This window comes from Schistocerca piceifrons, chromosome 7 (genome assembly GCF_021461385.2).
Source record: "Schistocerca piceifrons isolate TAMUIC-IGC-003096 chromosome 7, iqSchPice1.1, whole genome shotgun sequence".
Lineage (NCBI taxonomy): Eukaryota > Metazoa > Arthropoda > Insecta > Orthoptera > Acrididae > Schistocerca > Schistocerca piceifrons.
The window spans coordinates 89,288,619-89,312,397 of NC_060144.1; the positions used below are offsets into that span (position 1 = coordinate 89,288,619).

General features: G+C 41.4%; 1 protein-coding gene across 1 annotated transcript in view; it reads right to left on the minus strand.

The window, feature by feature from the left end:
* Positions 1–23,779, minus strand: part of LOC124804918 (phosphatidylinositol phosphatase PTPRQ-like) — a 424,691-nt gene that overhangs the window by 43,112 nt on the left and 357,800 nt on the right. The window contains exon 16 of the mRNA XM_047265295.1: positions 16,073–16,224. Within this exon, the coding sequence (XP_047121251.1) occupies positions 16,073–16,224 (152 nt within the window). The remainder of the gene's footprint in view (positions 1–16,072; positions 16,225–23,779) is intronic.

Sequence of the window (23,779 nt, forward strand, 5' to 3'; positions counted from 1 at the left end):
ACTTTTCATCTCCCTTCACTACCTGAATAATTTCTTTCATCTCATCATACGTTTCATCAATTTCTTCGTCATCTGCAGAGCTAGTTGGCATATAAACTTGTACTACTGTAGTAGGCATGGGCTTCGTGTCTATCTTGGCCACAATAATGCATTCACTATGCTGTTTGTGGTAGCTTACCCACACTCCTATTTTCTTATTCATTATTAAACCTACTCCTGCATTACCCATATTTGATTTTGTATTTATAGCCCTGTATTCACCTGACCAGAAGTCTTATTCCTTCTGCCACCAAACTTCACTAATTCCCACTATATCTAACTTTAACCTATCCATTTCCCTTTTTAAATTTTCTAACCTACCTGCCTGAATAAGGGATCTGACATTCCATGCTCCGATCCGTAGAACGCGTTTTCTTTCTCCTGATAACAACGTCCTCTTGAGTAGTGCCCGCCTGGAGGTCTGAATGGGGGACTATTTTACCTCCGGAATATTTTACCCAAGAGGATGCCATCATCATTTAATCATACAGTAAAGCTGCATGCCCTCGGGAAAAATTACGGCTGTAGTTTCCCCTTGCTTTCAGCCGTTCGCAGTACCAGAACAGCAAGGCCATTTTGGTTAGTGTTACAAGGCCAGATCAGTCAGTCATCCAGACTGTTGCCCCTGCAACTACTGAAAAGGCTGCTGCCCCTCTTCAGGAACCACACGTTTGTCTGGCCTCTCAACAGATACCCCTCTGTTGTGGTTGCACCTACGGTACGGCTATCTGTATCATTGAGGCATGCAAGCCTCCCTACCAACAGCAAGGTCCTTGGTTCATGGGGGGGGGGGGGGGGGGGACCTATTTCTTAACAAATATCATCATTTTCATTTCTATATTAGGAGCCGGCCACTGTGGCCAAGCAGTTCTAGATGCTTCAGTCCAGAACCACGCTGCTACTATGGTCACAGGTTTGAATCCTGCCTTGGGCATGGATGTGTGTGATGTCCTTAGGTTGGTTACGTTTAAGTAGTTCTAAGTCTAGGGAATTGATGACCTCAGATGTTAGGTCCCATAGTGCTTAGAGCCATTTGAACCATTCTATATTAGAATCACCATCACCAAAATGACAAAAAGAATGGAAACAGAGGAAACATCCTTCTTAGGGGTGCCCAGTACCCAGTTGCTGTGCATTGAAGAAAGCTGAATGCCTTCCATACAATATGTGTCAGCTGGAGCCCCCTACTTACCATCAATTTCACAAAACTCCAGAGAAGGAAAATTGCTCTGCGACATATTCTAGAATACTGCCGCCCTCCATTAACTTAACCCTTCTCTCCTTCTTCTACGTTGCTTCTCAGGATTTTAATTATTTTCTTGTTTATTCTTGTCCCTCATAGGTTCACCTCCTATTTTATGAACCTTTTTCTCAGTATCTATTATGCTTCCCTGTCTTTCTCTCTATCTATCTCTTTCTCTGCTGTCCCACTTCTTCCTCTCTTTTATCTTTTCCATTTTCTCCTTATTTGCACTATTCCTTCACTTGCTGATTTCCCTACTTCTTCTCTTGGTTCATAGACACTTCTCATTATAAAGCTCCTGTCTCTAATATCTAAATCAAGGCCATACAGCGCTTAACATACAATCTTTAACCTCTCTCTCTCTCTCTCTCTCTCTATCTATCTATCTATCTATCTATCTCTGACACCTTTCTCCCATATTTGTTTCTCTTCCTCCTCATATGAGGTGATTCCCTCTGAGCCAATGTTTTAAGTGACTGCCTTTCCTTCACCCTCTCCATTAACCAACCACACCAAAGTAATTCTTCTTTCCTGTCTAAAGAAAGAACAAGCTAGGTGTGTTGTTTCCTATTTTTATGTGCTTCAGTAGTACTGAGAATTGTGCCTCTTGAAGCTAAGTACCTGCCAGTCTATCTATGTTTTTGTCAATTCACCAATATTATGAGAAGGAAAGTTGCTTGTCACCATATAGCGGAGATGCTGAGTCACAGATAGGCACAACAAAAAGATTTTCACACTTAAAGCTTTCAGCCAATGGCCTTTGTCAACAATAAACTCACATATGCACGTACATACTCACACAAACGCAACTCACACACATGACTGCAGTCTCAGGGAAGTGTTAAAATCTTTTTGTTGTGCCTATCTGCAACTCAGCATTTCCTCTATATGGTGAGTAGCAACTTTCCTTCTCATAATATTGCTTTATTCCATCCTGGATTTTCCATTGTTTGATTTTTGTCAATTCAATAACAGATAATTATTCAGTTGTATGTTCTGCCAAATTCTCTTTTCTTTCTGTAGGAGTGCTGCAAACTGTGGGTTAGTGTGTATGGTGTATTAACACGATTCACGTTGTCCGTCGCACTTCACATAGTGTAGACCGGGAACTGTCTGCGAGGCATGCTCGATGTAAAACTGACTGAGTTGTCGTTGTTCCGCCAACAGAGGGTGTGGCCGAATTATCGTGTGCCCTCTGGTGGACAGGACTTTACTTGCGGCAACTACTGTCTGTGACGCGCCGTGCCAGTGTGCGCCTCCTGCAATCTTTCTGGTGGCTACTGCACTCCTCCTCCTTCAGGGGGTGAAGCAACTGTGATCCACTGCATCAGAAGGTGGAGCGTCGTGCAGTAGCAATGACCTCCATGTCCATTGGAATGCTGGAGTCGGGGGGATCTGCCAACCCTTGAGCCAGAACCTTCGAATACGGTTGGAAGTGACCCACATGAAGAGGCCCCTGTCGTCCCACCACCAGAGCCCAGGACAGAACAGGCGACAAGCTGTTGAACTCCGGATCCCACCTCAGGAGGGGTAAGACCCAGTGGCAGGGACAATTGGGAAGGCACGACCACAGGTGAACCAGCCGTCTGAGAAACCGGGCCTGCGAGGGGGGCCGGCTCTCACCGGGGCATCTGTAATGATGGCGATGCCAGTGCTGGAGCTACTGGAGGCTGCCAAGGCTGAGAAACATTGCAGTGTGGCAGAGTCACAGGGGTGCCGGCAACAGGGAAGCCGGTGCCTGAGGGGTCAGAGGGTGGGTGCCCAAATGTGGACGTAGCTGATTTTGGTGATGACACACATCCCGGTCCCCCGCCTGCAAGGTATAGAGCTGGCGGTCATTGCGGCGCAGGACCACCGCCAGTATCCAATGTGGATTGTGACCAAATCCACATGCCCAGACCAACATACCCGGTGGAAAGCCAGGTACCTCGTTTTGCAAAGATTGGCAAGGACCAGGCCGGTGGAGGTGCAGCAGAGTTGGCACCCATGGAGGAGCTCTGCAGGGCTGCGTTCTCCAATCGGTGTGGTCCGGTATGCCGTCAGGAAAAATGTCAATGCCTCCTCCACAGGAAATTCGTGCACATACATTTTCATCTGCAGCTTAAATGTGCGCACCATGCGCTCGGCTTCCCCATTTGATTGTAGATGAAAGGGGGGAGAGCAAACATGCTGAATATTGAAGCACCTACAAAAATCCTGGAAGGTCTGCGAAACAAATTGAGGTCCATTGTCCGATACCAGGGTGACTGAGAGACCTTCCACAGAAAAGATTTTTGCGAGTGCCTGGATTGCAACTTCTGAAGTGGTTGAGGAGCAGTGAACCACATATGGGAATCGCGAATAAGCATCAATGACAATGAGCCAAAAGCCATTGAGAAACAGGCCTGCAAAATCTGTGAACACATTCCCAGGCCTGGGTTGCAGGCGGCCATGAAGAGAAAGCTGACCTGGGAGACACCTGTTGGCTTGCACACTGGGAACAGGTGGCCTCAAAGTGCTCATTTTCTCTGTCAATACCGGGCCAGTACACATGTCTGCAAGCCAAGGTTTTAGTATGGGAAACACCCCAGTGCCCCTCATGTAATAACATGAGGACCTCCCTTCACAAACTTGCAGGAACAACCATGCAAGGAGCTATATCATTTAAGCCAGAAGGAGAACTCCTTCCAAGACTGAGAGGCGGTCTCGTAGAACAAAATAATTACAAAGAGGGTCCGAGACCCGGCCTGGATGTTGGGACGACCACCCCTGCTGAACGAGGCGAACTACTTGCCGGAGAACTGGGTCAGCTACCATCTCCCTGGCAGCTCTAGAAATAGTGATCGGGAAGCCATCAACCGCTTGGACTGCTTGGCAGGACACCACATCCAAATGAAAACACATAATCTCTTCCCGATCGAACTTAGGATCCAGGTCCACCGGAAGACAGGAAAGGGCGTTGGCATTGGCATGCTGTCCGGTATGGCGAAAATGAATGTCATAATGGTACTTAGAGAGGAACAAGGCCCAGCGCTGCAGTCTGTGGGCCGCCCCGTATCTGGAATCTGAGAGGCGGGGCCAAATAATGATATTAATGGCTTATGATCTGTGATTAACTGAAACTTCATGCCATACAAGAAAGGGTGAAACTTGGTAACAGCGTAGACAATGGCCAAAGCCTCTTTTTCCACCTGGGAGTAATGGGCCTGCATGGGACTAAGAGTTTTAGATACAAACACCAGTGGCTGCTCGGAGCCATCCGCGTTGCAATGGGCCAGGACCGCCCCCACCCCATACGGCGAAGCATCTGTAGCCAGGACCAATGGCTTATTGGGGTCAAAAGTAGCCAAACAAGGTGCTGATATGAGGAGGCCCTTCAATGAGGTGAACGCTCGCTTGCATGCAGACAACCAATCAAAAGGAACACCCTTGCGCAGAAGGCAGTACAGATGGCGGGCTACGGTGGAAGCCCTGGAAATGAACCGGTGATAATAGGCAGTCTTGCCTAAAAAAGCTTGTAACTCCTTCAGCGAAGCGGGCTGTGGAAGGTCGATGATACCTTGGACCAAACTTCCTAGTGGCTGGACGCCGTGCCGAGAGATGGTGTAGCCCACATACTCAATGGATGGTTGGAAGAAGTTCGACTTACGCAGGTTGCAATGCAGGCCCACGGACCTGAATTTGAGAAAGAGGGTTCGAAGGTTGTGCAAGTGTTCCTTCATGCTGTGGCCTGTGACAATTATGTCGTACAGGTAATTAATACAATGAGGGATTGTCGACATGACGTGCTCAAGATAACACTGAAATATCACTGGGGCACTGGATATTCCGAAGTTCAACCACTGGTATTGCTAAAGGCCAAACGGGGTGTTGATGACCGCCAGCCGTTTGGAGTCCTCATCAAGTGGTATCTGATGATAAGCCTCTGAAAGATCGATTTTCGAAAAATATTGGCCTCCTGCCACGTCGGAGGACAATTCATCAGAACGAGGCAAGGGATAGGTGTCCATCACCAATTGGGAATTAATGGTGGCCTTGAAATCACCACAAAGTAGTAATTTTCCTGAGGGTTTCCTGACAACAACGAGGGGTGAAGCCCACTCACTAGAAGAAATGGGAAGAACGACCCCAAGGGCTGTCAGCCTGTCTAGCTCTGCTTTTACCTGAGGGCGAAGAGCCAAGGGGATCTGCCTCCCACGTAGAAAATGCAGACAAGCTGACGCTTTCAATGTTAAGTGAGCTTCAAAGTCTGAAACACGTCCCAGGCCCTCCTCAAAGATATCCTTAAAGTCAGAGGTCAAATATTCCAATGATTGATAGGGAACGTCTTTGGAGACCAACTGTATCGTGTCTGCGATAGAAAAACTGAAAGCTTGAAAGGCATCCAATCCAAAAAGGTTAGCAGAGTTTGCATCACTGACAACAATAAAAGTAAGAGACTGAGTGACTGATTTGTAAGTAATGTCAGTAGTTAACTGACCCAGTAGGGGAATGAACTGTTTACCATAACTGCGGAGATGCCGGTAAACTGGCGCCAACAGAGGCGACCCAAGGTCAGAGTAAGTTTGTGCATTCAACAAGGAAACTGCCACGCCCGTATCTACTTGTAGTTGTAGTCGGCACGACCAAACCGACACTTCGATAAAGAGTTTGTGCGCCGATGCGTCGGGAGCCTGGCCCGATGAAACTTCCTGAATGTCAATGTCCATGTCCTCTGTACCTGCTTCCTTCGATTCTTTTGAGGCTGAGCGGCAAACTTTAGCAATGTGTCCTTTTTTATTACATTTGCAACAAACGGCCCAACACTGGGGGCCCTCTGACCGATCATGATGTATATAGCATGATGCACAGGATGGTAACAGAGGACGGCGGCCAGAACTCTGTTTACGCACCGTGCGGGGGCGGCCGTAATGGCCGGATTGTACCATTCACACGTCGTTCATCCCGGACGCAGTGAATGCAGCCACACCCCCTGAACTGCCACGACATCGCACCACGCTTCCAACTGCTGACCTGTGGCATGAGAGACTTCATACAATTGAGCAATGGACAGGACTTCCTCAAGGGAAGGGTCTTCCATCTGCAGATCCCGTTGCCGGACCTCCCTATCAGGGGCCGAACGAACAATGCTGTCTCGCACCATAACGTGGGCATACGACTCTCGCGACTGCTCTGTGACAAAATGACACTTGCGACTAAGAACGTGCAAGGTAGCAGCCCATGCCCGGTAAGACTGATGGGGCTGTTTCTTGCATTGATAGAACTTGACCCTAGCTGCCACAACATGTGTGCAGTGGCAATAATATGAAGCCAGCAATGAACACAATGCGTCAAAAGACAAGGATTAGGGTTCCTGCAATGGCACTATCTGCCGCAAAACTTGATACAGCGAGGGAGATATCCAAGACAAGAAAAGAGCGTGACATACCTCTGCATCGGCAACATGAAATGCCCGGAAATGCTGCTAAAGGCGATGTTCATATGTGTCCCAATCCTCCACTGTCTCGTCATACAGGGGAAAGGGAGGAGACTGCGTGGAGAGCAATGCCGGAAGTGCTTGTGTCATGGTTGCCATGAGCTCCTTCTGCTGCTCGACCAAAACCCCCACTAAATCCTCCATGCCGGGGACAAACGGCGAAACCGGAACAATGACGCAACATGCGAAAGAACAGCCCTACTCATCGCCAATTGTGCATTAACATGATTTACGTTTTCCGTCGCACTTCACATAGTGTAGACCGGGACCTGTCTGCTAGGCATGCCTGATGTAAAACTGACTGGGCACGGCCCGTGCTCCTGAGTTGTTGTTGTTCCACTGGCAGAGGGTGTGGCCAAATTCTCTCGTGCTCTCTGGTGGACGGGACTTTACTTGCGGCAACTACTGTCTGTGATGCACCATGCCTATGTGTGCCTCCCACGATCTTTCTGGTGGCTACTGATATGGTTTTCAAGCAATCCTTCTGTATAAGTAATGAGAGTGTCCTATGAGAACACAGTTGTACATTTTGAGCCAGATAACAGTTACATAATCTCTTTTGGATGACTTCACATAGAAGCATGTTGTTAAGCCCCTAGAATGAACATCAGGAGTTACTTGTCACTACAAGATAATTGCACCCATACCAGAAGCCACAGGTTATGCAGCAGCAGGTCTAATAGTGAATAAGACAAGGGAATATGGTTAAATACTATGAACAACTTAGTGTCCACATTACTGTAGCTAAGATAGATACAAAGCCAACATCCACCACAGTAGTACAGGTTTATAAGCATACTATCTCTGCACCTGAGTAAATTGAAAGAATGTGTGAGGAGATAAAAAAAATATTCAGTGCATTAAGGGAAATGTAACATAATTGTGATGGATGACTGGAATTTGATAGTAAAAAAAGGCAGAGAAGGAAAAATAGTGGAAGAATATGGACTAGTGGGAAGGGATGAAACGGGGAAAGGGGAAGTTGCCGGGTAAAATTTTTCACAGAGCATCCCACATAGTAATGAATGGACATCATTTAGTTCCAATATGATGGACGTAGAGGAGTTATAGGCAAAGTTTAAAAGGATTGTAGATTGTCACCAACACTTGGTTTAAGAATGAGCTCTGAGCACTATGGGACTTAACATCTGAGGTCATCAGTCCCCTAGAACTTAGAACTACTTAAACCTAACTAACCCAAGGACGTCACACACATCCATGCCTGAGGCAGGATTTGAGCCCGCGACCACAGCGGTCGTGTAGCTCCAGACTGAAGTGCCTAGAACCATTCAGCTACACTGGCCAGCCTTGGTTTAAGAATCATGAAACAATATTGTTTATGTGGAAGAAACCTGGAGACACCAGAAGGTTTCAGATAGATTATGTAATGGTAAATTAGGTATTTGTAAATTAGATTTTACACTGCAAAAGATGTCCTGGGACAGACATGGACTCTGACCTTAATTCATCGCTTAAGTACTACAGATTAAGACTGAAGAAATTGCAGCTGGGTGAGAAATTAAGGATGTGAGACTCAGATAAATTGAAAGAACAAGAAGCTGGTGAGACTTTCAAAGGGAGCATTAGGCAATTACTGACTGTTTCATGGGGAATGAATAAAACAGAAGATGAATAAGTTGCTTTGAGCAATAAATAGTGAAGACATCACAGGACAAATAATGAAAATGACAAAGTCAATTAGAAATCATGGGATGACACACAAAATTCTGAATTTAACTGACAAAAGGAGAGACTGTAAAAATTCAGTGAAGTAAGCAGGCTAAAGGGATAAAAGATTTCTAAAAATTGAGACTGACAGAAAGTGAGAAATTGCTAAGCAGGTATGGTTTGAGGACAGATACATAGTTGTAGAAGCATGTATGACTAGGGGAAAGATAAATGTTGCTTATAGGAAAATGGTAGAACACATTGAAAAAAAAGAGAAACACCCATACGACTATTACAAGCTGAGATGGTAAGCCAATGTTAAGCAAAGAAAGGAAAGCTGATAGGTGGGAAGAATATATGGAAGAGTTATACAGTGAAAACAGACTTGAATGTTAGGGAAAAGCTGGAGGAAGTAGATGAAGATGAGGCAGGAAATTTGATGCTCAGAGAAGAATTTGACTGAATGATGAAAGACTTAGCATAAAAGAAGGAATTATCTAGATTCTTGGGAAAGTCAGTCATTACACAGTTATCCTATGGGAACATAGTGGCTGAGCTCATATTGCCAGTCAAAATATCATATGAAAGCAAACCAGACTCCACACCAGCATATGTATTGTGGATATGATCTCATTAAAAATCATAGTGCAGCTTAAAAATAAATAAATAAAAAAGAAAGGAGTGTTGGAAGATGAACATCAATGAAAGTAAAACAAAGACAATGAAATGTAGTGAACTTAAATTAGATGATACTATGAGGAATTACATTTGGAAGTAAGGCACTAAAAGTAGTAGATGAGATTTGTTGTGTGTCTATGCTCTCGTAAACAATCTTAGTGCAGTTTAAAAATAAATAAGTAAAAAAGAGAAGGGGTTGGAAGATGAACATCAACAAAGGTAAAACAAAGATAATGAAATGTAGTGAATTTAAAGTAGATGATGCTGTGAGAAATGGCATTTGGAAGTAAGACACTAAGAGTAGCAGATGAGATTCAAACAATGGAAAATCCAGGATGGAATGTAACAATACCAGAGAAGGAAAGTTGTTACTCACCATATAGCGGAGATTCTGAGTCATGATAGGCACAATAAAAAGATTCACACACTCATAGCTTTCGGCCATTAAGGCCTTTGTCAGCAGTAGACACACATACACACACGCACACACACACTCACGCAAATGCAACTTGCACACATGTCTGCAGTCTCAGAGAGCTGAAACTACACTGCGAGCAGCAACACCAGTGCACGATGGGAGTGGTGACTGGGTGGGGGTATGGAGGAGGCTGGGGCAGGGAGGGAGAGGGATAGTATGGTGGGACTGGCAGATAGTGAAGTGTTGCAGTTTAGACGGGGGGCAGGAGAGAAGGTGTGGAGGGGTAGGACGCAAGTAGTGGAAAAGAGAGAAATAAAAATAAAAATAAATTAAAAGATTGGGTGTGGTGGTGAAATGACGACTGTTTAGTGCTGGAATGGGAGTAGAGAGGGGGCTGGATGGGTGAGGACAGTTACTAATGAAGGTTGAGGCCAGGAGGGTTATGGAAATGTAGGATGTATTGCAGGGAAAGTTCCCACCTGCGCAATTCAGAAAAGCTGGTGTTGGTGGGAAGGATCCATATGGCACAGGCTGTGAAGCAGTCATTGAGATGAGGGGTATCGTGTTTGGCAGCGTGTTCAGCAACAGGTGGTCCACTTGTTTTTTCGCCACAGTTCGTCAGTGGCCATTCATGCAGACAGACAGACTGTTGGTTGTCATGCCTACATAGAATGCAGCACAATGGTTGCAGCTTAGCTTGTAAATCACATGACTGGTTTCACAGGTAGCCCTGCATTTAATGGGATAGGTGATGTTAGTGACCGGATTGGAGTGGATGGTGGTAGCAGGATGTATGGGACAGATCTTGCATCTAGGTCTATTACAGGGGTATGAGCCATGAGGTAAGGGATAGGGAGCAGGGGTTGTGTAAGGATGGACAAGTATATTCTGTAGGTTCGGTGGATGGCGGAATACCATGGTAGGAGGGGTGGGAAGGGTAGTGGGTAGGACATTTCTCATTTCAGGGCCCTCCGTCTAAACTGCAACACTTCACTGTCCGCCACTCCCACCATACTATCCCTCCCCCTCCCCGCCCAAGCCTCCTCCTTACCCCCACCCAGTCGCCACTCCCATCATGCACTGGTGCTGTTGCTCGCAGTGTAGTTTCAGCTCTCTGAGACTGCATGCATGTGTGCAAGTTGTATTTGCATGAGTGTGTGTGTGTGCATGTGTGTATGTGTGTCTACTGCTGACAAAGGACTTAATGGCCAAAAGCTATGAGTGTGTGAATCTTTTTATTGTGCCTATCGTGACTCAGCATCTCCGCTATATGGTGAGTAGCAACTTTCCTTCTCTGGTACTGTTGTAGATGAGATTTGTTATTTGAGTAGTAAAAAAACTGATTGCTGAAGTAGAGATGATAATATGCAGAGTGGCAACAGCAAGAAAAGCAGTTCAAAATGAGAGAAATTTGCTAACAGTGAACATAAATTTAAATGTTAGGATGTCTTTCATGCAGGTATTTGTCTCAAGTGTAGTCTTGTGTGGAAGTCAGACATGGATGATAAACAGTTCAGAAAATCAGATGATGGAAGCTTTTGAAATGTGGTGCAACACAAGAATGTGGAAGATTGGATGGGTAGATCAGAAAACAGATAAGGAGATACTGAATTGAATTGGGAGAAAATAAATATATGGTGCAACTTAAATAAAAGAAGGGGTCAGTTGATCAGACACATCCTGAGACACCAAAGAATTGTCATTTCGATAATGAATAGAAGTGTGGCTGGCAAAAATTGTATAGGGAGAGCAAGGCTTGACTATAATGAGAAGGTTCAGATGGATGTATGTTGCAGTAGCTATACAGAGATAAAGAGGCTCACGCACCATAGACTACTGTGGGGAGCTGCATCTACCATAAGCAGCAGCACCACACTTTGACTTGGAAGTACACAACAACAGACCACATTATTTGAATTTAGACAGAGCATCTCTACAAATGGATTAGCTGGTCTACTTTGTCTAGATTGGAATGGAATTCATAAGTCAATATCATATGTATATCAGCACCCACAGAACAGTGTAAGCATAAGAGTGTAACTTCAACAGATTCTGAAACTGAGCATCTGGACATAGGGAAGTTCAAATCATATTCCATTACCCTCTGAATGTCTGAAACTTGTCCTGTCAGTTAACTGGTATTAATTTTGAGTATGGCCTGTCTTCCAAACATTTGCCATTTATAGGACTTCTTTTCCATATCCACTACCTCTTACTCTGCAGTGATACCTTTACACAACCTTCCTCTCCATCTACATATATACTCCATAAGCCATTATACAGTGAATATTACAGGACACTTTGTACTGATATTATCGATTTTCTGCCTTTTCTGTTTGCATACAGAGCAAAGGAAAATGACTGTATGTATGCTTCATGCATACTGAAATCTTTTTCATCTTATTCTCATGACCCCTATGTGAGAAATACAATGGTGATCACGTAATGGCCTTCTTTGTATACAGGCTTCCTAAATTTATCCAACACAACTACAACATATTTTTCCAAGGATTCCAATTTCAGTTCCCCAAGCATTTCTGTTGCACTTCTGCATGGGTTATCCAGGTTTGTCACAGTCTTAGGGGAGTGTCTCTGAATTTGTTGAACATTTGTTGTCATAACTCCTTAGCAAGGACTGCAAACACTCGGATAATACTTTAGAAATAGTCACACTAGCATCTTCTATGTTACTGTCTTTATATGTCCACTGCAATTTACCAGAACCCTTCCAACAAATCTAAGTCTTCCATTTTCTGTCCCTAATACTGATTTAATTTTAATGTGCCATTTTACATTGCTTCTTAGGAATTACCCATAAATACTTACAAGATGTAATGTGTTCAAGACGTTCACAACTAATCTTGTAACAGGCTACTATTGGGTTATTTCTCTTTCTTGCATTTATCCACATTTGAGAGAGTTGCCATTCATTACACTGACAAGGGAAAACTCCCAATCACACCCCCCCTCAGATTTAATGGTAAGAGGGCCCAGTGGGCAGCCCATAAAAACTGAACATAGATCAAACATGAAAACAGGAAGAAAGTGTACTGAACTGTGAAAAAAAAATCAGTTGAAACAGTCAACAGTCAAAGCCCAACAAATGCAACATTGAGTGGAGATGAGAAGTGATGATGTTATGATGAAATGGTCATGGCATTGGAGTGCAAAGTGAGTGAGCCATATTCAGAGCTCCCTCATGACTTTTTTTTCTTCTTTTTTCAAATTTATGTCTGTGTTGTGGTGTAATGTCTTTGCAATAACAAGGTGTAAAGCAAGGACCTTTAATGAAAATTGATTCGCTCAACTACCCTATCAACAGCTGAAAGGAAGTGGCTTTTGAATAGGAACCGCAAACCTTTGATGTGACATGGTGACAAGTCAACAGAATCCTCCACCAGAAAACATGTTTGCTATGTTATACACAGCCTATGATAGGACTTAGTTTGTATGCCTGGTGAGTGAATGAGATATGTCTCCTTGCCCAATTTTGGTGTTCATATGAATTTGAATGTGATCACTAACTAGGAAATGATAAAAACATAATAGTTTGTCACATGAGCTGCAACAAATGAATGCAACAGTTTCTCTGTGCTCTGTCAAAACATACGTTTTTAATGTTTTTGAAGTTGCATTCCATTTTTGAAGTTTTGACTCTTGAATTCTATGCTGCAACATATTTCACATCTGTTTATTTTTTGTTCTCATTTCTGTGAGGTGTATATGTGGTATCTCCCCTGCTGTTGCTATTCATCACATTTACTTGTGATGGTAATGTATTCTTACCATGTGACTTATATTCTATAACCAATGTATAGTATGACAACTGCCATGAATACAGAAAGAGAACAAACATTTAAATGGTCATGCAGACAGTTCATACAGTTGTAAAAAAGAAATAAATAAAGGGCATGATGAGGTTTAGAACCCAGCTTATCCTCTTTGTGCTGTAACACTGGCCACTTAACCACAATACTGTGTCTGTTGCACCTTACTTAATGTTGTACTTGTTGAGCATGGACCATTTGCTGCTTCTATTTTGCTTTTTTTCACAGTTCAGTACACCTTCTTGTTGTTTTCATGCTTGATCTGTGTTCAGTTTTTTGATTGGCTACCCACTGGACTATCTTACCACTAAATCTGAGGGGGTGCAATGCAAAGGTTCCCCTGTGAGTAGAAATTTTATCCAAGTCTTTCTTCATTTCCTTACAATCGCCCAGTGGTAATACTTTAATGTAGACAAAACTGTCTTCAACAAACAAACTTACAGTGCTGCTGATCCTATCTTGTGTGCATTTTGAAAGAACCAATTTCATGTACATCCACAATGAGACTCCTCTATTGTTTTTGTTATGCTTAGTCCTTCTTAGAGGCATATTTCATTTCCCAATGTACTTTCATCACATATTCAATGATAATAATGACAGAGCTATGTCACAATATGTCATTTTACAGCTATCACATGATGCATTTTCTGTAGGCTGACAAGAGCTATTGGAATACAATATTGAAGTGCATGTGGTGTTCAGAGGTATGATGCAATGTTCCTTCAGACACGCACTCATATCCAAAGGAACAGGCATTCTGGTGGCTACAGCCATTATGAAGTAGATGAAATGTATTCATAGTTGTGAATACCAACAATTATTAGCTATATAACTGAATGGTGACAATAAAAATTTGTTCCGGATTTCCCAGATTTTCCACTTATCACAAACCATTAGACACCCCACAGCCAGACCCAAACTTCCACATGTCATCAACATGTGTCTACAACCTGCATGCAGCCATTCACTGAAGAGCCAAAGAAACTGGTACACCTGCATAATATCATGTATGCCCCCCCTGCCCCCCCTCCCCCCCCCCCCACCCCCTGAGCATGCAGAAGTGCAACAACATCACTTGGCATGGATTCAACTAATGTCTGAAGGAGGGAATTGTCCCCCTGAATCCTGTAGGGCTGTCCATAAATCCGTAAAAATAAGGGGGGTGGAGATCTCTTCTGAACAGCATGTTGTAAGGCATCCAGATATGCTCAATAATTTTCATTTCTGGGTAGTTTGATGGCCAGCAGAAGTGTTTAAGCTCAGAAGAGTGTTCCTGGAGCCACTCTGTAGGAATTATGGACGTGTAAAGTGTTGCATTGTCCTGCAGGTATTGCACAAGTCTGTCAAAATGCACAATGGACATGAATGGATACAGGTGATCAGGGATGCTTATGTCACTCCAATTGCATAGACCCCACACCATTTCAGAGTCTCCACCAGCTTCAACAATCCCCTGGTGACATGCAAGGTCCATAAATCCATGATGTTGTCTACATACCTGTACATGTCCATCCGCTTGATATACTTTTAAACAAGACTCATCCGCCCAGGCAATGTCAGTGTTGGCAGGCCCAGGCAAGGCATAAAGCCTTGTGTTGTGCAGTCATCAAGGATACAAGAGTGGGCCTTCAGCTCCAAAAGACCACACTGATGATGTTTCATTGAGTGGTTCACACACTGACACTTACTGATGGCCCAGCACTGAAATCTGCAGCAATTTGCCAAATGGTTGCACTTATGTCACATTGTATGAGTCTCTGCAGATGTCATTGGTCCCACTCTTGAAGGATCTTTTTCTGGCCACAGTAATGTCGAGATTTGATGTTTTACTGGATTCTTTATATTCACAATACACTTGTGAAATGGTCATATGGGAAAATCCCCAATTGCTCACTACTTCAGAGATGCTGTGTCTCACTGCTCATGTGCCAACTATGGCACCATGTTCAAACTCATTTAAATCTTGATAACCTTCCATTACAGCAGCAGTAACCGATCTAACAACTGCACCAGACATTTGTTGTCTTATATAGGCATTGCCAACCATAGTGCCATATTCTACCTGTTTATATATCTCTGTATTTGAATACACATGCTTATACCAGTTTCTTTGGCACTTCAGTGTATATCCATTACATATTTTCCCTTACAGGGCAGACATTTTAACTGAAAGTCACTTGCCATGTGTTGGCAGATATTGCAGTGCCTGTGTTGGTAAGAATTACTATTACTATGTATTGCATGCATTTCTGAAGAAACATTGCATCATACTTGTGAACAACACAGGTCTTTCAATATTGCATTTATCCGCTGACACCAAGCACGTGACTTTTGATGAATAGGTCTCCACTGTACGGTAAAATTCATAATGGATGTATATGAGTGCAGGCTGCAGACATGTGGCTGATGATACATGGATATTCGGTTCTGGCCATAGAGCATGCTCAGATAGCCTACTGGATAAGCAACCTCTCACAATAAACCAGAAATCTGGGTTCGAGTCCTGGTCCAGGACAAATTTTCAAGTCGTCATTCAATTATATAGTTGACAGTTGCCCATATTGGCAACTGTGCATACATTTCACCTGTTCCACTGTAGGCCAGCATGAAATTTACCCACCAAGTTTATTAATGATTCCATCAACTTCTACATACATGTCAACTACCTGGCTTTTTGATTTCACAAAAAGAAATAAAATTGGCAAAGAACAGTAAATTAAATATGTCAATTTATCTCACTTTACCTGCAGTGAACCACAGTGAGCCCTGCACTTGATAACAAGATCTGATGCCGCACAATTTGACAGAACTGTAGCATCACATCAGTTGTTGTTGGACACCCAAAATCAGGCCACTCCCGAAAATGTAAGTGCACTATTTTCTTCCTCTCTTGTCCCTTTAAAAATGTATTTTTAAATAAAGATTGTGACACAAATAACATCAATGGCATTAAAGTTAAAATTTGAATACTTTTATTACAGTAAAGAAATGGTGAATAAGTGCTACCTATATAGTACAAATGAATTGCTACCAGTTAAGAGTGATTCATGCTAGCAAATTATTGCAAGTTAGTGTTATAGGACAAAGATATTGGGAAACAAAGAATGTTTTCATATGTTAAATATAAAAAGAGTTTATGTACCTGTAGCAAACAGTAGCTGAAATGTTCAGATGATACAGTAAGTGTTCTGGAAGTCAGAAAACTGTTTTAAATGGGTTGTTAAGAAACATAAAAAGTATTTCTGCTTATGAAATATGACAAGAAACAGATTGTGTCAACAGATAGGATTCAAGAATACGGTATCATGTTGTAAAGGGACACCTTCCTCCAACATTACCTTTATTCAACAGAAGTAATCTTATACCAAAGATATTTTGTATCTTGTATGGGTTAATATTACCTCAGCTGTTTAACTAAATGAATTTCATATGGTTTTGTATACAATGTATTATATTTCAGGCTAAAATGTATAAAAAGAAATTATTTCATTTTCTTTGTCAAAATGAATATGTACTACCCCTATATATACAGTTAAAATTACTCTTCTTTTAGAAACATTTGAAATTAGGACATATCTGGCACACTTAAAATTCCTATTATTAACTGCACAATCTGATGATATTTATTATGTTTAGTTCTGGATTCATTTATAAAATAATGATATAAATTAGTGATAATTCATTTGTCAACAATATTTGCAAACTCTTTGGTATATTGTTAGTACCCAGAATGGATTATTAGTGGGGATGCCTCTGATGTGATTGGATGTGTTTTTATGTTTGGAAATAACAATGTCATTTGTGGTGATATAAGAGTGGAAATTGTAAAGATGGTGTGATACAGAAGAATGTGACATATAAAAAGGGAAACAAAAGATAAATTTGGAGCAGGCTTACTTAAACATTATCATGTCATTTGGAACCTACAATATCAAAAATTTCAGCCTCAAGAATCAAGCCCTTGATGTGACAAACTGGAGTCAACTATAAGAAAAGATGACAAGTAAAAAAAGTTTATTTGTAAATCTTACTCCTGTCGAAGCTTATGAAATGAGTCAATTATGAAAAGAGTGAAAATCAACTGGTGATGTGAGGGAGGGAAAGATTACAATTGGAAGCTCAGCCGGGATCAATTAACTGATGATGAAGTGTTGTCTGTTGCAGAAGAAGAATGGATTTCTAAACACTCAAAGAAAGAAGACTGAGTACTGCCCAATAAAGTCATATCCACAGTAATGAGACACTACTGATAATGACTGGAACTTTATAACTATGATAAGGGACATCAAAAAAGGGAAAGATAAGTATGAACTATTTGAGAAATTAATTTGTTTGTGAACTCATGTGATTGTTTGCAAAGTGAATAGAGATGAGGGTAGTAGTGATGTAGAAGTGAAAGCTGTAGGACCCATTTAGGACATGTTTGAAGTGTGTGAAATTATAGTCAGCAAGCAGTTAACTGAAATAAGGATGGACAATGATATCAAATTTACTTCACTACAAGGACAATCAAATACCCAAAAACTGAAAACAATAGTAAAATGGAAAGGGTACAATACCAAGTAGACCAACTTAGTTATCACGTTTTGGAGCTAAAAAATTGGTTGTCACAGGGATTAAAAAGTGTGAACAAAAAAGTAGATATCTTACAAAATAAATTTATTATTTTGGCAAATGAGTTAGTTGCCAAATCTGCAAGACAGATGAAAAATGTTAATGACATCAGAGTTGAACACAAGGCCATAGTGGAAAAAATGGAACAGAACTTAAGTAGTTTAGATCAAAAAATTTTAAATGTTGAAAACAATATGGCAACTAATGTAAATGTTTTAGATAAAAAAATTTCAACAGTTCAGAAAAACTGTACTGACAAAAATCTGTGTTCAAACAATGGTATTGTGTGGTCCAACATTCCGATCAAAAGTTCTCAATCAGACAATTTACATCCAGTGGATTTTCTACATGACTGTAGAGATAGTTTTGTGCTGGGCATGTGCAATGATCAAAGAATTAAATTTGTTAAAAGATGGCTTGTAGGTGAAGCTCTGTCATGGGTAAATCTAAATTTAAGTCAGTGGGAAATGCACCAAAGTTTCAAAAAAAGCTTTCTAAATACATTTTGGTTGGAAGCTACACAAGGGAAAATTAAAAGTGAATTTTTGAATGGTCCAAATTATGGGAATAGGGATGGTACCTTGAAAGAGTTCTGTAAGAATCAACCTAAGAAACTAAGACACCTCAACAAACTACTTGATGAAATGACATTGATTGATGCACTCAAAATGAAATTACCAGAAAGTTTGCAGTGGGATTTAGTACATGGACCTGATGATTGTCTTGAACAATTTTTATGATATGTTGACAGGCTGGATAAGACAGAAGAAAGAAGCATGTACCATAATAATCGAAATGATAGAGATCACAATGGCAATAACTACAGGAACAGAGATAGTGGTAATTTCTATCAGGGTCAAAATGGTAATAGAAACAGAAATTTTGAACATCAGCAGAATAGCAATAATGGGATAACCATAAGCAATTTAATAGAAGAAACAATTATAGAGGTAACTACTTGGGAAACTCCACCTCAATGAAGGTCCATAGTTTTGTGGTGAGGAAAGACAACAAGCACATGACCCCCAATTTTCATTCACAATTTGACAATAATAACAGTGTTAATAATGTGGCACAGGTATCTGAAGTTGAACAGAAGGAATATCAGATATCTCATTTATGTTTTGATCAAAAGTTTTGGGATACTATGTTTAATTATGGTGATGTACTAATCACAAACCAGACATAAAGTCCACTTGATAGGCACATAGTTCTTCAGACCATGATCTACAATCTGTTTAAACTTTGCCATAATACCTATTTGTCCATCTTACTGGAACTAAGCAGTGACAGTTCCGTGTCTAAGTGAAATTCTGACAGCTGCTTATCTGCTCTTTCTAGCAGAAACACTCTCCTAGACTTCTTTACTGATTTATTAACTTTCATAATCATAGTTGCTACAAGGATATCATGATTACTGTCAACAAGGTCTGGCCTGTTTCCAGGTGCATGGTCTAAGATATTTCCATTGTATGTGGGCTGCCAAACAAGATGCTAACAATAATCTTCAGAAAACATGTTCAAAAGTACTTGGCAGAATGTCTGTCTGTAGCCCCCACAATGAATCCATAAATGCCCCAGTCTACATTTGGTAGGTTAAAGTTGGCTCCAGCTATTACTGCATGATCTGGGTATCTATGCACTACTGACTGTAGACTTTCTCCAGAAAATTCTAGAACTGTCACAGTGAAATGATGTTGATAGTAAAAACATCCAACAATTAACTTGGTTTTACCTAGACCTGTTATACATGACCAGATAACTTCACTGTCACACTCAACTTCAAGCTCAATAGAGACAATATTTTTGTTAGCTGCAATGAACACTCCCCTTCCTATGGCATCTAATCTATGTTTCCGATATGTGTTCCATAACTCACTAAATATCTCAGACTTCAGACTTCCACCAGCTCTCAGTCCCAAGAATAATTTGATCATGAGAACTTTCCTGGAGGACATTAAATTCAGAAACATTGTTATGAATACTTTGACAATTTAATGATATAATTTTGACAGTCAAAGTGTCCTTACTCTGAATGCAGTCTGGTTTTGCTGTGTGTGAATTGGTGAGTACTTCAAACTACCACCTAGCACAAAAAGCACCATGTTCACTCTCAACTGCTCTTCTACCTGAGCACCTGCTTCCTTTGTAGAGGGCACCACTGTCCTATTAAGGGGAATCTTACAAATCCCCACCCAATAACACAGGTCTAGAAATCTGCAGCCAAGACTGTCACAGAGTTGATGAAGTCTGTGGCTGAGACCCTCCACTCACCTCCGAACCAAAGGATCCTGATTAACTCCAGGAACAATTTCACCAATTGTGAGCTCTGCTTGCACCCATGAAACCACCAGGCTTCACCACCTCCACCAACTGCTTGTAGGAACTGAAGATGGCCTCAGGACCCATTCAACAAGAATCATTGCCACAGACATTAGTCACAACTTGCACATGACTGCAAACTGCATACTTGATAGCTGCAGGGAAGTCCACCTCCACTCTCAGATGAGGCTCCTGGCAGTCATGCCAAGTGTGCATTGGCTTTCTTTCTACACCTGAATGCTATCTTGCTAAGGTGCTCCACAATGTGCCTAATGTTGGAGCTCAGAGACTTGTTGATCAGACTCATATGGTTCAAATCACTGACTTCAATTTTTCATGATTTTCCTGAATCACGTCAGGCAAAAGCTAGGATGATTCCTTTGTAGTACCTGGCTGTAGTCCTTCACCCCTTCAATCTCAGTCGACATCAACAGTGTCAGTATTAAAACAGGGATTACTGATCATCATATTGGCATTGTTTACTAAATTTCATAAATCCATCAAGAAGGTTAGGAGAGAATCTATACTAGAAAAAGCAGCTAAGAAATTGTCAGCATCCCATGAAGACGATGTATGGATATCATTTAGTTCCAGTACAATGAATTATGATCAAAGTTTAAACTAATTGTAATTTTCACTCTGGAGAAGTACAGAAGGGTCCAGAAAAATATAGCCAGTCTTTGATAGTCAATATTAATGGAACAAAATGACATACCATTACAATTCTTGCATGGGAGGAAGGGTTATTCTGTGTGTTCCATTGAGCCCCATTAGCTGAACTGTTGACCAAACCACGGCTGTCAGTGTTGCTGGTGCAATAGCCACACAGGATAGCCTCAATGGTTTCTCATAGCTTGTTCATTGTAGATGGCTTCTGTTGACAAACTTCTTTTTCAAAGGTCTCCCTTAGGTAGAAGTCTTGAGATGTAAGGTCTGGAGATCATGTGGGTACTCAAAAGCTCCTCTTTGACCTATCCATCATCCAGGTAGATTTTCATCCAAGTAGGCTCTGACATCTCTGTGGTAGTGAGACAGAGTGCCATCTTGTTGTAGATAAAGTCTTTCATTTCAAAACACCTCTCAGATGGTAGATAAAATCATTGTAAGCAGCATATGGAGATACACCTCACCAGCACAGTACCTCCAAATAAGAATGGGCAGTCAAATCATGTGATTACAGACCACACTACACATTAACTCCCAGTAGATTAACATGCTTGTTCACATAACATGTGAGGATTTTCAGGAGCCCAGTACATGCAGTTGTAGCGTACCATTCAATTTTAAATTGCACCTTGTCAGACCAGATACCCATCCCTGCAAACTGTTTACCCTCACAAAACATGTCTTCAAACCACCCACAGTACTCCAGCCTTGGATGCAGGTCATCCTCATTTATAGCACACAGTGATCTTGGAATGTATACTTTCCACTTCGCAGCCTTCAGAATTAATTATATGCTGGATCGGCTAACCTTGCCTTCACATGCACCCTACTTCACAGATATTTGAGGCAACATAGTAAAATGTTGCAAAACAGCTAGACTTTTCCTTATGTGCATCCTGAACAGTACCATCAGCCTCCAATTTATCCTGAATATGATAAACTGTTGCATGTGTTAGTGGCTGAATTCCACACACATTATACCATTACTGTTGTACCTCCATTGTATTTTCACACTTCCAGTACCACTTCAATATGGCCTTGTCTTGTTCAAATGACAATCTTACTTCAATCATTGCTGCACTGTTAGCTGCTGGAAAACATATGCCAAGATCTGTTGAAAAAACAATGGAAGATGCTACCATGCAAAATTGCAATAATATGTCATTTTGTTCAAAAGATATTGATTATCAAAGAGAATGTTCATTTTTCTGGACCCCTCTGTAGTGTTTAGGCCAACCCTAATTTGTTTGATTTTCTTAATGAACCTCTGAGAGTTTTTAATGTGATGTTCACAGTGGCCAATTTTATGTATCATTAACTTATGTAGATATTTGGCTAGCATATGTATGGCCACTACAGCAACAACCATAAAAGTCAGTCAGTCCCAAAAAAGGCAATGGTGGTAATTATTGAAAACTTGAGGTTAAGAAGTCCAACAATATTTCAGACGAAAGTTTAGTCACAAAAATTCATTCTGAAGTCCTGTCATCATTGGTGAACAGTAAGTGGGTAACAGTATGTAGAAAGCGACTGTGTATTTCCTAGATTTTAGTTTGCTGACAAATGTGTCTGAAGTCCTTCCAACACATAACGTGGAGACCAATTTGCCTTCTCAGGAGGAAACAAAAGTGCTGTTTTTCTCTGTCCACTCATCCTCCTAAGTATATTATTGTGTATACAATTTCTTTAGCAATTTTTAATTCATGTTGGAAATCTGATTTAGTCTGTGTTATAAATAGAAGGTGGTACACCAGGGGATGGAAGGTTGTATGTTTGTGTGTTACGGGACACTGGGAATTGGCAGGTATTACTTTGTCTGTAGAAGTTACTTTCCTATATACATTAAATAAATGTTTATGTTTACTAATGTCAATGATGAGCTGGGAGCAGACTCAGTCAACTTCTTAGACCTGCTCAGAGGGTTAGGAGAGAAACATATCATTTGTTAACAGAGGCACACCTACACAAGGCTGATATTACAGCAATTGAGATGGCTGCTTTGCAGTCATCCTGGGTGGATTCTGATGTTATTGTCTTCCCCACAGACAAGAGCAATGTTATGGTTGTGTTAGGCATGTAAGCTTGTGTTCAAATGGCGCAGTGTTCACTGTCTGATTTAGCACATTGCATAACTCTTTTTGTGCTGTCTCCCTAGATTATAAGGCCTTCTGAAGATCTTAACATCTGCTGTCAGTAACATCGTTGCAACAACACACCATGTAGTAAAACACATTGTTTTATATATTGAGCCCAATAATAAATTGATATGTGCATCACATTTATAACTTGGAGGGTTTCTTACATTGATTAGAGGGGTTGCACTTGAATCACCAGTATTTTGGTAAGTGTTTATGTAGTCCCTCTCTATCTGATTCATTACAGTTCGTTGAGGTTAGGACTGGTGTTGAATTAACAAACCTATTTTGGCATATTTTGACTTCCACTTACTTTTTATTCAACAGTGAGTTCTATGAATGGACAGATGGAGTTGCAAAGGGAGCCCTTTGACACCTATTATTGCCATTCTGTTTTGGAAGATTTTGAGGAATGTACCCTAGAGTCAGAAACACTGAAACCTCTGTGCTTTCTTAGATATGGGGGTGATACTTTTGTTGTTTGGCCTCATGGAAGTGATAATTTAAACAGCTCCTTGGAACATCCAAATTCAATCCACCCAACTATTCACTTCATTGTGGAGATTTAAAAGTATGGCTATCTTCCCTTTCTTGATGTGCTGGATGGGAGGAAGGTTGATGGTATGGGACATGCGATTTGTAGGAACTAATTCACATGGATTTGTATCTTCAAGGTGATAGGTATCATTATCTAGCTCAGTGTGATGGGATCAC